This window comes from Doryrhamphus excisus, chromosome 1 (assembly GCF_030265055.1).
Source record: "Doryrhamphus excisus isolate RoL2022-K1 chromosome 1, RoL_Dexc_1.0, whole genome shotgun sequence".
Taxonomy (NCBI): domain Eukaryota; kingdom Metazoa; phylum Chordata; class Actinopteri; order Syngnathiformes; family Syngnathidae; genus Doryrhamphus; species Doryrhamphus excisus.
In genome coordinates, this window is record NC_080466.1 from 5,225,001 (window position 1) to 5,240,248 (window position 15,248).

At 40.3% G+C, this 15,248-nt stretch overlaps 1 protein-coding gene across 2 annotated transcripts in view; it reads right to left on the reverse strand.

Moving 5' to 3' along the window:
• Positions 1 to 8,006, reverse strand: part of gne (glucosamine (UDP-N-acetyl)-2-epimerase/N-acetylmannosamine kinase) — an 18,855-nt gene extending 10,849 nt beyond the window's left edge. The window contains exon 1 of one of the 2 annotated variants that reach the window (XM_058086053.1): positions 7,813 to 8,006. Coding sequence is in view for 1 of the 2 variants with exons in the window: in XM_058086043.1 (XP_057942026.1) it covers positions 3,379 to 3,417 (39 nt within the window). In the remaining variant the exon portion in view is untranslated. Of the gene's footprint in view, positions 1 to 3,378; positions 3,711 to 7,812 lie in introns of those variants that run through there. The other variant, XM_058086043.1, reaches the window with a different exon arrangement.
• Between the last annotated feature and the right edge of the window lie 7,242 nt (positions 8,007 to 15,248).

The window sequence follows — 15,248 nt, forward strand, 5'->3', positions numbered from 1 at the left end:
TCAATCAACATGGTTGAAGGCCGACTTTGTGAGGGTTTCTGTTCTGACAAACGGTCCCAAAACAATACCTGCCCACTTCTATACAACAGAACAGGTTGCACAGGATCTCAGACACCTGATAATACTGGCCATAACAAAACATCAACGCCTAAGTTTACTTTCCATCGCGTCGCTGTCAGCCTTTGAGTAATACCCCGAACAAAGATCCTGGTAGGTGTGGGATCAGTCACAGAACACCCCATTGTGGGGTTGATGACAGAGAGTTAACAGGTTTTCGTTTCACCTTTACACCCTGTACTGTATGTCACCACGACCAAGAGCCACACTGATATGATGATACCATGTTCGACTTACAGATGCTGGACATAAAGCGTTATTGTATTGTCAACTGCATGCAAAGCTGAAGTGGAACCCGCTTGTTCGGTACTACAGTGCCATGTCCAAAAATTTGAATTTTGTGTAAAAGCTCATTTTCTTCCATAATATAATTCATGTATTCATTTTGTACTGCTTATCCTCACAAGGGTCGCGTGGGGTGATGGAGTCTATCCCAGCTGTCTTCAGGCAAGAGGCAGGGTACACCCTGGACTGGTCGCTAGCCAATGACAGGGCACGTATAGACAAACAACCTTTCACACTCGGATTCATACCTATGGACAATTTGGAGTCACCAGTTAACCTAGCATGTTTTTCGTTTTTTCACAGCCATAATATTCATTCATTCATTTTCAACCGCTTTTTCCTCACAAGGGTCGCGGGGGTGCTGGAGCCTATCCCAGCTGTCTTCAGGCGACAGGCGGGGTACACCCTGGACTGGTCGCTAGCCAATCACAGGGCACATATAGACAAACAACCATTCACACTCACATTCATACCTATGGACAATTTGGAGTCACCAGTTAACCTAGCATGTTTTTGTTTTTTTCACAGCCATAATATCATTAAAAAAATAATAATAAATATTCATATACCCTAGATTTATTGCAACAACCATTCAACTGAATTATTTTGAGCCTTTTATTTTTTTTTTATCTCAATGTTTACAGCATTTAGCTCATGAAAACCAAAAATCCATGTGTCAAAATTTCATCAAAATAATTCTAAAAATTGGGATTCATAGTAAAGACATTTAAATCCACTGAAAATGGTTTTTAATTATGCTATTCAATACTTTGTTGCAGCTCCTTTTGCACGAATCACTGCTTTAATCAGCCTGTGGCACTATTGAGGTGCTGATTTGATGGTGGGTCTGATGTCCTCTTCACAATAACCTCCAGATTCTCTATGAGGTTCAGGTCAGGTGAATTTGCAGGCCCATCCAGCACAGTAATAATGTTATCAGTTGTCACTAAACTGGTTTCTAGTGGTTTCGGCACTGTGGGCAAGTGCCAGGACATGTTGGAATATGAAGTTAGCATCTTCAAAAAGGTTTTCAGCAGATGGAAGCATGAAGTGCTATAAGATCTCCTGGTAGACAGCTGCATTGTGACTCCGCACTTGAAAAAACAGAGTGCACCAACACCAGCAGATGGCATGGCACCCCAAATCATCACAGAGTGAGGAAACTTCACATTGGACTTGAGGCAGGTTCTGTCCTGGACCTTGATTTCCAAATGCGAGACAACATTTGTTTTGTGAGAGATGTCAGAGAACAGGACCTTGGACCACTGGCCAACAGTCCAATTCTTCTTATTCAAAGCCGACGTACTTTGAGACCGAATCTGTCAGAATATTCTATTATGACACATGTATTTTGGTGTTTTCTTGAGCTGTATGGCATAAAAATCTGAATTAAGAAAGGTTTAGAGGTTAAAAAAAGGTTTTGAATAGTTCACTGCGTGCAGAATGAACCTAGAATATACAGTATGAAGATTTCAAAATTTTAATGGTTTTGGTAGTTTAAGGACAAAAATGAACTTTAACTCAATAGCCTCCTTTTTGACATGGCTCACATGAAACTCTCAAATTATGTCTCACTCACTTCCCCCTGGAGCTACACATTGTTCTTTAGTCTGACTCTTCAAGACAGCGTCTACTGTAATTATCTATTGTGCTCTCATATGAAATAAACATGCACCAAATAGATAATATTATTTGATTCATGTTTGGCTCAGAGATTATTCAAACATTTTTTCCTGTTATTATGTACTGTAGGTTTTGTGATATGCTGTTTTTGGTAAATAAAAGGTGTGTACAATCTTGCCAGTCATGAATAAAACAGAAATAATTATCAGCTCTAATAATGATGAAAGTTGGGACTCTCCTGCAACCTGGACTCTCAATTTATACTCTTAACATAAGCAGGACAGATTTCTATTTAATAAAAGATATGTATTTCCATTATTTGATCATTTTAAATTTTCTTATGTTGACGTAAAAAATAATTATTGAACAGTTAATTTCCTGTATACTCCAAAACAGGCATCAAATTAAATTCAGGTTTGTGTCAAATGGAAGAAAAAAAACAGTATAAAAATTACCCTTTTGCCCCGCATGATAAATAAATTGAAAAGTTGATCCATGTGATCAGTATAACCCTGATTGGAGCATCCCTACAAGCAAAGTACTTGCGACAGTTACTGTTTATTCTTTTGGTCAATACAATACTGATTTGGAAAACGGAGTTCAGAACATTGAGACTCCCATCGCATTAAAAATAATCTTGAAACGATTACAATAAAATGCAGTCAGACGCCAATATTGTGTAAAGATTAAAAACAACGCCATAATAAACAAAAGGGAGACTTCCAAACACCTTTAAATCAGACTAACTAGCGCTAACATTGGCTAAATTCAGACAGACAGAGTTTGTTTTTATTATGTCACGGCCACCGACAGATTAGCAACCAGTCAAAGCAAACCGGACCACCGACGTGTTTCTAAACAAGAGAAAACCAAATTATCAGCGTTGCCTTGACAAGATAAAATATGTTGACTGAAGACAGACTGGGTGAAGTTACCGGCTATAGTATTGCAGTTTTCCTTGATCGTTCTTTCTCTTACAAGAAAATCTAAACAAACGCACGTTTTTCCATCTAAACTGCCAGCGTTGGATGACCAAAACAACAGAAGACACATTCTTGTTCCAACATCTGGCAACTCACGCACAAAAAGATCACTGATAAGCACGTGTGTGCTATAGCCTGATTTCCCATTCAGCAAAAGGCAACTACTTCAGCATCACAAGACAGCATCAGCAGCCAGCCTTACAGTGTGGGGGAAGGGATGCATGCAAATTGAAAAACAGGGATGACAAAGCAGTCGAAACGCATGAAAATTAAGGTCAAGATGATGACAGACTGAGGATGCAAGGAAGGATTGAGACGGAAACAAAAACTAAAACACAAGAGGAACCAGAAAAAACGTCATATGACTCACGTGAGGGTTTTTGCACATTGAACTGCGGTGCTTTTCCATCCCCTCCACACCTCTGTGGATTTCCCCCAACCACTTCCTACTCTGTACTTTCTGTAGCCTTCAGTGAATTTCTATCAGTAGTTAGAGACGCTGCATTGGGAAAACTGAAACGCACAAGGAGGCAAGGAGCACGGAAGGGAGAGGACGAGAGAGGGTGACATAGCCATATAGTCAGGGGGAGGGGAGAGATCAGGTTGGGCTCATTGGAATTCAAGTCTGTGATTGGCTGAGAAGCCGGAAAAAAAAGATCACGTGACAGCCACTCACACAGCATGTGTACACAGAGGTTAACAGACATGTCAATTTGTCATGTTTCAGTTAAAGCTATGGATACTGCACACTGGAAATAATTATGAACCTCCGATTTAAAAAAACTTTCACTGTTGTGATTATTTGCTTTGTACAGTATTCTAAATAATATTCTAAATGGTTTTTTTTTATTTGTTTGGCTGGCTTTAGCAACAATTTCTCCCATAGGACTTAATGGCTGAAACTGTATCCATCATAAAATTATTTTGGAGAAAAATGTAAATTATTGCTGCACGGCGGTCGAGTGGTTAGCGTGCAGACCTCACAGCTAGGAGACCAGGGTTCAATTCCACCCTCGGGCATCTCTGTGTGGAGTTTGCATGTTCTCCCCGTGCATGCGTGGGTTTTCTCCGGATATTCCGGTTTCATCCCACATTCCAAAAACATGCTAGGTTAATTGGCGACTCCAAATTGTCCATAGGTATGAATGTGAGTGTGAATGGTTGTTTGTCTATATGTGCCCTGTGATTGGCTGGCGACCAGTCCAGGGTGTACCCTGCCTCTTGCTCGAAGACAGCTGGGATAGGCTCCAGCACCCTCCGTGACCCTCGTGAGGGAAAACGGTAGAAAATGAATGAATGAATGAATGAATGTAAACTATTGTTTACTATTGTTTACATTAAACAACAGGCTGACATAACATATTCTTGTCAATTCTACCAACAAAAAAAATTGTAAAACAATCTTTCAATATGAACATCCATCTATTTTCTATGCCACGTATCCTCACTAGGGTCACTGGGGGTGCTGGAGCCTATTTAAGTTGTCTTTGGGCGAGAGGCAGGGTACACCCTGGACTGGTCGCCAGCCAATCACAGGGCACATATAGACAAACAACCATTCACACTCACATTCATACCTATGGACAATTTGGAGTGGCCAATTAACCTGTTGTTAATGTTTTTGGAATGTGGGAGGAAACCGGAGTACCCGGAGAAAACATGCAAACCCCACACAGAGATGATGCCTGTGCAGAAAATCAAACCCAAGTCTTCCCGATCTCCTGACTCCGTGGCATATGCCCTAACCGCTTGTCCACCGTGTGACCCATAATATGTCCCCTTTAATGAAAATTATGAAAAAAGTGTTAATAATTTGAGAGAAGATTTGAACCCAGTTTTACCGGACCCCCTGACTGTGGCCACCATGCAGCCCTCATACACATAACTTGTTTAACATTTTTCTCTATTTTTTTAGTTTTAAAATGTCTTAGTTTATTATTCATTTTCATTTATTCTTAGTGTTTCCTTTTTTAATAATTTGTCCTGGTTGACACATCTTTTCAACATTGCCTGGAAAGGAGGAACTGTACGTCTGGGGTGGTAGATTGGGGTGGCGGACCAATGAGGTGAACATTTTCAGATATTTCAACAGTTAGAGAGAAGACAACGTATGACTGTGATAAGAGTTATGTATGCTGTTGATGGGTGTGTGCATGCCTTGACAGAGAGTGATAAGAACGTGCCAATAAACAAAACAAGGTGTTCGTGTTTAAAGGATGCAGATTACATTGTTCCAATGTCAGCATACCATATCTTACAAATCTGTGTACATTTCAGCTGCCATTATATTTCAATAAAACTGAACAGATAAAACAAAAGAAATTATATAGTAGTAGTCAACATTTACATTTTATTTTGTCAAAACTACATACATAATCTGCCTAATTTGATTTCAACCTGACAATTTGCCAGGAGAAAGTGGTTCACAAAAACTACACTCATCCATTGTTATCGATATTGGCTTGAAAAAAACATTGTGCATCCCTAGTATTGTCCCTTGAGAAGAATAAAATGGTTGTTGAAATAAGATGTATGTACTTACTTATCTGTAAATACTGTGGACATGTATTTAGATTTAAGACCAGCTAAGTGGTGGTAGAAATGAACTTGGACTAAGTACCGGAGCTCTGTGTCTTTGTTGACACAGTTGGGACATCCTGCTACACAGCTAACATTGATAATGGTGACCGATAAAATTCACATTCTTTCTCATGAAGCAAGCAAGAATTTGAACCATGCACTGTGCTAACAAATTTATATTTGTAATTTTAAAAAGTACATTAAATTAAAACCCATGTTGCTTTTCTAGACGTAATACTAAGGTTAGACATACCTCATTTTGAGATGTTTGCAGAAAAACAGATTTTCCTGCAGTCAGGGCAGTAATAATTTGGTCGGAAATTGACTGCAATATGAGGAAGCTGCGTGCTGGATGCACAACTCCAGCGTCAACACAAAACTCATTTATTTGACTTATTTTGACTTGAAAAATTTAGATATTTTAAATATTTAGCACGTCAAGCTCTACCAAAAATATACCAGGAAGTCAGATAGACAGTTGCTAAACCTGATGCAGTTGAAAGGTTGGTGTTCCTGGCACAAAATATGGACAAGGACTAAAAGTACTCACCTATGAAAAACCAATGTTCAATTTAAAGTATTTTAAAATGTACTCTTAAACACTCCTTCATATTTTGTTCTTTTGTTATTAGCTCGGCACAGCTAAAGGTTTGTTATAAAAAATAAAATAAAAATGAAATTTGGGCACCCTTGTTATTTTATTGATTTGACTACTTTTAGCACACGACACAACATTTGTTTGGTAAGCTCACTGACCCTTGACCTCCATACACAAGTGAAGCCAATCAATCTTTGCATCTTCTCTGAAGAGTGGCACCACGGTAGCCTCAAAACAATTGTCAAATGACCCGAGAGCAAATTGTTCAACATCATGGTTGAGGGGCAGGATTAAAAAAAAAAAAGCTAGGTCAGAGATTTCAACTGTCAGGTTCCACTGTGAGGAAATAATTATTGCACACTTTGTGTAAATCCTATAAACTTAATTTCACTCCCCATCTATCCCTGTGTTCATATGCTATATGCTACAATTAACTGAAATGGCTAATCCCAACAACCGGTTGAGTACAGACTGCTCCAACGCGGCCAAACAATCCTGATTTGAATACGCACCTCCTGCATTCAATGGCATTCAAAACGCTTTATTGTTCCCTCAGAACAATTAAAAAATATCTCTTATATTTCTGTACTGAAAAAAAATGGTGACATGGGCCCACAACAATTCACATACCAGTCCCAGTAATGCAATTCCAATGACAAAAGAATGTGCACAATTTTTCATATCTGTACTTTCCCAGGTTTTTGGGATTAACAGTATGAATTATGAATTATCTAACATTCTGTATCACACTACTTCCCAGACAATCTCCTCAACAAAACACAGCAAAAATGTCATGAACAAAACACTGTGAGATGAAAACAACCTAACCTAAATGCCTGATAAAAGATCACTTTTTTCAGAACTTGGTCTTAAAAAGTTATGCTCACGTTGTTCAGTAAAACAAACCCTGACTCCGCTTTGTGCAAAAGTCATCATCATCTTGGAGCTGCTCTCATTCAATCCCTACAAGTACCATTATGGCCTGTATATAGAAAAAGCAGTGCTTCTAGTTTCAGACTTTCGTAAAATTTACAGAAGTTTTCACTGTTGAACATTTAAATTAATAATTTGGAAACAACCGTCTGGATTACAGATCCTAACGGGCTGTATATAGCCCGAGGGCCATAGTTTGCACATGTTTGCATAAACACATTCAAAAACAATCTCAACCTCACTATTACTCAACAATCTCAACATCACTATTACTTATACGGTTTATATGGATTTGTATGCTTTCCTCACACTGACACATAGTTCGCATGTTGTTTTCCAACACAGAAAACAACATACTAAAACTGAAGATGCTCCCTGGCACCAAAAAGGCGTTCATCTCTCACTGGAAACAAACGTATCGACTAAAGACAATATGAGATGAAAAGGGTCGCCTTTTGGTATCCAACTTAACTAGGCTAGATGATGATAAGCTAGCACATTGGCATGCTAGAATCGCAGGCAATAACAAGTATCACAAATGAATTGGGCAAATGTTTTCAAATACAATACTTGAGAGATTACACGGACTCAAGGTATTAGCTGAGATGACTAGCCGCCGTTATGATGTTGATTTTCTTTCTAAACAGGTTAGCTTCGGCTCACGGCAACGCACTCGATGATGGTAAACATTACCTTTCACTATCCGAAGATGTCACTCCACTGTTAGGAAGGTCGATGGCTCAATCGCGTCTTTCTTGTCTACTTTTATGTCTTATTTCACACTTTTAGATTAGCAAAACTTAATACCACTGCGTTCCAGTTGTGTGTGGAAACGGCGGATTCCGAGTCCTCGGATGGAACGCGAACGCCTCGTTATTCTATTTCCGTCGTAACAGTTTCTTCTTCGTTGTCGTTTAACGGCGGTTGTGAGCTATATCGCTGCGCTACCGCCACCCTCCAGATAGGAATGATCATTATGGCTTATCGATTATATATTAAAAAGTTTTAGAACTTCTAGCAGATATTTTGTAACCTTATACCTCCACTATTACATTTATTAGTCTCATATCGACGTTTTTAAGTTTATGGGTGTAATAGCTCAACAGTGCCATAGTCAATCATTCACAATCCTCTTTTAAGATGGCGCCCTCCTAGTAAAGCTTTTCCATTCATTTGTTTATGTTGCAGATGTATGCTAGTGCTATTTTTAATTCAATAAACAAGAGTGAGCATATACATATTGTCGAATCCACGTTGAAATAAAGACAGAAAAGGCTGCTTCCCAGCCTAAAAATGACAATGCAAATACGTATCTATATAAATAGTAAACAATAAAATGAATGGGAAATTAAATGGCAAACTGTGGATTTTTGAACATTGTTTTGTGAAAAGTGGGTAAATATTTTGGTTTTAAAAATTATTACTCCCTCATGTAAAGTAACAGCAGTACAAACAGGATAGTGTCATCATTGTCTCTCCTTGTTACAATAGACATACGATAAAAGTTCTGTATTGTTCATAACTTTGTTGCCTACTTATTATACTCACTGTGTATTACACTGCACATATATTTTTTAACAGTGAAGCACCCCCGGGGCTAGTACAGTAAGTATTCCCATTTCAAATGGGGCTGGTTATGCGTTTCATCAATTGGGGTTACAAAATTGACGAATGCAAAGATATTTAGCGCCATCTAGTGGCAGTCTGGTTACATTGCAGTGATTCCCAACCTGGGACAGTGGTAGAACAGTGCATGGCGTATATGATGTCTGATATGAACAAATACATTGAGCCTTGGTCAGTCGTCGTTACAGAGTGTGTTGGGTTTTTTGTATTTTAAAATGAACGCTTATTTTTCCCACTGTATACAACAGTTAAAATATTAATTGCCTGTACTGTTAAAACTGTAAATATTTTATGATGTAAACGGTTTGACTCTTAAACTATGCAAAAGTAATTTCCAAGGGTTCATATTCTACCCACTGTACACATAGTTGACTGAACTTGTGCTGATATTTTGTCATTTGTAACGACCATACTTGAACAATAGTAGAACATTGCTGGCTTGGACACCATCTTTGCAATTGTTCTTGCCACACCCATCCAGGGAAGACCTTGGGGCAGACCTAGGACTTGCTAGAGGGACTACACTATGTCTCAGAGCTGGTCTGGGAATGCCTCAGGGTCCCCCCAGTGGACCTGGAGGAGGTAGATGGAGACATGGCGAGTGTCAGCATGCCCTCTCAGTGTGCTGCCCCCACAACCTGGACATAAGTTAAGTGGAGGAAAATGGATGAATGTACGGCCAATCCTGCTTGGAATAGAATGGAATGGAATGGAATGGAATGGCCTTTATTGTCATTATACAAGATGTACAATGAGATTGGAGAGCTTCTCCTTTCAGTGCAGTAGTCAAGTTAAGAAAAAAAGTGTATAAAAGTAGAGTAAAAAAGGCAATTTAACAAGATATATACAAGATATATACAAGATATCCAAAATATACACATAGTATTGCACAGGAGCAGATATATTAATTTTAGTGCAATGATAAATGGGTCATAGTGCAAATAATGACTGGTGTATACAGATGAGTAAAGTCACATATGAGTGTATTGTATTGCTTAAAATGAAAACATGTAAACTTTAACTTTAAATTTTGTCTGAGTAGGATGTACTAAAGTATCTTTAAATATTAAACACATACAATACAATACAACCATTGTTATTCTCAGGCGCACAACTGCAGCCTCATACCTGCTGTTGATGTTTTGTATGCTGCAATGCAGGGCTATTTACCATCACCAACAGGGCTGGGCCAGTGTTGCGTAAGAACTGGGGATATCCTGGTGGATCAGGATCCCTTTAAAGAGAGAGGTGTGTTTGTCGTGGGTGGTAGTTGGGGAGAGAACTTTGGCAGTGAAGCAAATGCTGACAGGAAAAAGAAATGCAGTGTAATGGCAACTACTAATATAGCGTATATCAAGTTATGTCACACTGCTGATGGGACATTGTAGGACTACATTTTGAAATGTAATGCATATGTATTCAGCTCACACTCCTTAAATTTCATTTCCTCAATCCATTTTTATGGCTTAGCAGTGCTGTGGGAAATTTCCCAAAGCCTGACTGCCGTGCCTGTATGGACAAATAAAAGTGTCTCAAACGGGTTTTCAACACAATTTATAGAACACAATTTATAGAACCTAAAATTGCAGAGCAAACAAAACGTAACTAAGCTAAAAACTTTCCATACTCTTTCCATCATGCCAGTTTGATTTGCAGCATATCTCCAGTGTTGTACTTCGCCATATTGGCCAGAGGGTGGCAGTAGTGCAGCCAGTGTCCTGCTCTTGTTGCCGTCATAATGACTGCAATGCAAACCAAGGTCCCTCTCAAGGGCAACCATCATATCTGCAAAGTCAAATGAAAAGCGGGGAGAGGCTGCGTTGGCGTTTTCAGCAGGACAAAACAACAATTAAGAGCACGGGAAATGTTTTCACAGTTTATTTACAGTATATTCTGTTTTTCTGTAGTCATAGGACCACTTTAGATACTAATAATAAAATAGATAAATTAGAAGTCTTGCTTAAGACTATTTTTTAAACAGGGCCTCTGTTGTGAATGGCATCTTTGCAGCATTTGTTAGCTTTTGAATTGAATAATGATGTGAATTTGAGGCAAGGCCATTTAGGGAACGTTTGTGTTTTGCTTGCAGCAAGAAGAGGCGAGCCAACATACCTCTCCCTGTGCCTTACCTTTTTAAAGTCATTAAATATGCATGGCCCTCTGAGTGTCTATGTAATGTATTCAAAGATCTCCCTTGCATTGGAAAGCTCCCCATCAGCACTTTGCAATGATGTGTGTGTGTGTGTGTGTGTGTGTGTGTGTGCATGGTACCAGGAAGAACACATAATCAATAACTACTGATTCATAGCTCTCAGGAAGACAGCAAAAAGCTTCTGCTGTGGGTCGTGTCTTTTAAACACATTCTCAATGAAAAGTTGAAAGTACAGTCCAAATGGAAATGTTTTCAATTTCTAAATGTTTTTTCCCACGCTGACACATGCTTGTATACGTCTGTTAGCCGTCTCTCCGTGTTAAACAAATGCTACTGAGGGGGATTTACAGTATATCAAACACACACAGACAAGCGGACACGCCCCCTTCTCAGTGGACATGAGTCATTGGTGGCTCTTTTAAGATTGCACAGTCAGCATAAGCTTTATTACTGTATGGGCCCACTGACTAAATATGCATATGTATCTGTGTGAAAAGGTAATACTGTGTGCAACTCCTACAACTACAAACATTTACTCTTTCATTTATCCCTCAGTTCATTCATTCATTTTCTACAGCTTTTTCCTCACGCGGGGGTGCTGGAGCCTACCCCAGCTGTCTTCAGGCGAGAGGCAGGCTACACCCTGGACTGGTCGCCAGCCAATCACAGGGCACACATAGACAAACAACCATTCACACTCACATTCATACCTATGGACAATTTGGAGTCACCAATTAACCTAGCATGTTTTTGGAATGTGGGAGGAAACCGGAGTACCCGGAGAAAACCCACGCATGCACGGGGAGAACATGCAAACTCCACACAGAGATGGCCGAGGGTGGAATTGAACCCTGGTCTCCTAGCTGTGAGGTCTGCACACTAACCACTGGACCGCCGTGGCGCCCTCCCTCAGTTCAAGGTATCTTTATTATTCCCAGAGGTATCATATGACGAGATCACACCTCATAGACATATATTTCCACATACACACACACACACAAGTGTGCAGTCTCAATCCCGGGACCGGATAGTCTCATCTAATAGACTTTGTGCCAGCTCCCGTCCATTGTGTCATTTCATCAACACCTTAATACCTAAGTGGCCATTGTGTGTTTTTAACTGATCTACGTTATCAAGTACAGTACAGCATCGGTAACGTCTTTGAAGCCAGATAAAAACCAGATAGGCTATTTTAAACAATAGTTGTTGCAGTGCAATACACGTGGACGTGGACCTCAAAGGGGCATCTGTTTGGACATGTGTGGTCTGTCACGGGTGGCACTGTGAGGGTAACTGCCTTGAGAACAGTCTGTTCCCTCAGGGGGGGCACGTGACGCTTTGGTTCCTGAGCAAGCCATCACTGCTGCTATTGTTTTGTGCCACATATTGTCGTGTCATCATGAGTAAATGTAGCTTTAAATCTGCAACCACTCTTGCATATCATATCATATCAACAGAACTGAGCACATATCATCCTGTTGTATTTAGGGCTATTATTGCAGTAGGCGTGTATTTCTGGATCTAATGGTAAAAACTAGCAGGTTACCTATGGGACCCCATGGTAACTGTCGAAATATACAGTATGTTCACATGCTTTTAAGTTTGAAGCCAGTCCTAAAGGTACAATGGTGTAACTTTTTCCAAGCATAGGGAGTGCCCTGGCCTTGGATAAGAATGGGTGTTGTATTTATTCCCAAAAAATAAGACTACAGCACACTACTTAAAACATAAAGGGGACACTAGAATCACAGATTAAAACATAACACAAACCATAACAAATTCATTCATTCATTTTCTACCGCTTATCCTCACAAGGGTCGCAGGGGGTGCTGGAGCCTATCCCAGCACCCAACTATTACAGTTGAATTTCCACAAAATAGGATTCTTTATTTCATCCATCCATCCATTTTCTATGCCGCTTATCCTCACAAGGGTCGCCGGGGGTGCTGGAGCCTATCCCAGCACCCAACTATTATAGTTGAATTTCCACAAAATAGGATTCTTTATTTCATCCATCCATCCATCCATTTTCTATGGCGCTTATCCTCACAAGGGTCGCCGGGGGTGCTGGAGCCTATCCCAGCACCCAACTATTATAGTTGAATTTCCACAAAATAGGATTCTTTATTCCATCCATCCATTTCTATGGCGCTTATCCTCACTATGGTCGCGGCTATGCTGGAGCCTATGTCAGCTGTCTTTGGGCGAGAGACGGGGTACACCCTGGACTGGTCGCCAGCCAATCACACGGCACATATAGACAAACAACCATTCACACTCACATTCATACCTATGGACAACTTGGTGTCACAGATTAACCTAGCATGTTTTTGGAATGTGGGAGGAAACCCAATTGCGATTGTACCCCATCTCTCAATGAAAGTCAGCTGGGATAGGCTCCAGCATACCCCCGCGACCCTAATGGGGATAAGCGGTATACGAAATGAATGTATGGACATTCAAACCACCGTGGCGTGCATCAGATGGAACCCGAAGGAGTGCGACTTGGTGCAGAACAGTACCTGGAACCTCTGGCTTGCAGGTATTGGTCTGTGTGGGCCGTGGACTCTGACTGGCATGTCTCTACAGCAAACCTTCTTGTCTCCATCATGCAGGATCACTTGTGGCTATGGCATTGGGAAAAGAGAGTCAGAAAGGATAAAGTAAGGGAAATAGTTTGAGTCCACCAGCTACAAAACTAATCCTGTATAACAGGGGTTGTATAATTGCTGTTGCTTTCCACTTGTTGTATGCCCCTTTTGCACAGGTGATATTGATTCAGACTCGTGTGTCATCAATTAAGTCCCGCGTTCCCTGTGGAAATGATGTGTTCCCTTTAATCTGGATTTTAACTGGGGTGCTCCTTAACCTCTGCCAAAGATGCTCACATACTGCAAGATAGGAAATCTGTTTTGCTCTCCTAAGCACTTCCCTCCTGTTCATATTTAGCTGCAGTGGGTGTGAATGGAACGCTTGCCCTATCCTGTCGCCTTCTTTTCTCCACTCCATTACTTAGTGACAGGACTACAGGCTTTCTGGGGCACCATGAGCCCCACTTTTTGGGTGCCATCCAAGTCTCACTTGTAGGCAAGACAGAGGTGGAGTTGTGGGCAGCCTTTTTTGCAGTTTTTATTCTTATTTCAGTAATATGGGATGACAGTGGGAAGACTGACGAGACAGCAGAGGGATTTGCAATTCTTACACCTTGTTGCTGGCACAGTTGCAGGAAGCAGACAAACACAGTCAAGTACACACTTTTTTCCACACTATTTTTTTCCACACTTCTCTCTGAGAGAACTTATGAAGAAATAGTTATGTAGTCAACGTCTCTTCTGATGCTTTTCATTAACATTTTAACCAACTTTAACCTAGATTATGTCTTCCAAGCGTGAGGCACACTCTTCTGTTGGAAGCACATTCAAGTAAAGGAAAAGAAAAGTTAAAAAAGGAGAAATTCGTCAAGTTGCTCAGAAAGTGGAACATTTTCTGACTAATTAATCTCGTAATATTATGTCATTGTCCTCATAAAAAAAAATTCTTGCAAGAATACAACTTTTTGACTTAATATATTCACTTTACCCAGGGTTCAATTCCACCCTTGGCCATCTCTGTGTGGAGTTTGCATGTTCTCCCCTTGCATGCGTGGGTTTTCTCCGGGTACTCCGGTTTCCTCCCACATTCCAAAAACATGCTAGGTTAATTGGCGACTCCTAATTGTCCATAGGTATGAATGTGAGTGTGAATGGTTGTTTGTCTATATGTGCCCTGTGATTGGCTGCCGACCATTCCCCAAGTCAGCTGGGATAGGCTCCAGCACCCCCTGCGACCCTCATGAGGAAAAAGCGGTAGAAAATGAATGAATGAATGAATATTAACTTTACGTTTGTAAAAGTACTGCTGTTTTTTTCTATTTTTCTATTTTTTTCTTGTTAAATTATATTTTTAGAATGTGCCGCGGGCCAATAGAAAATCAGCTAAGGCTGCAAATGGCTGCACTTTGGACACCCCTGCTATATATTTGTCACCCTGTTATGAAGTAAGTCAAGTTTGGAACACAAACAGGCCTCACGTCTTCCCAATGGAGAAATTCCAGTTGTCACACTGAGCTTCTTCCTCTGCCGCTCCTTCACCCACCTGCTGGTCATCAGGGAGGAAGTGATCTCTTGACACCACAATCTGGTTATCTTTCATGCCACGCCCCAGTCATGATGCCATAAGTCCAGTCATAATGCTTAATCAAATATATTTTATAATTTCATATAAAACCTTTATTAAGTGTAGCAATTTTCTTTGAGCATTAAAGTGTATGGCCGCATGGTGGACTAGTGGTTAGCATGTAGGTCACACAGGC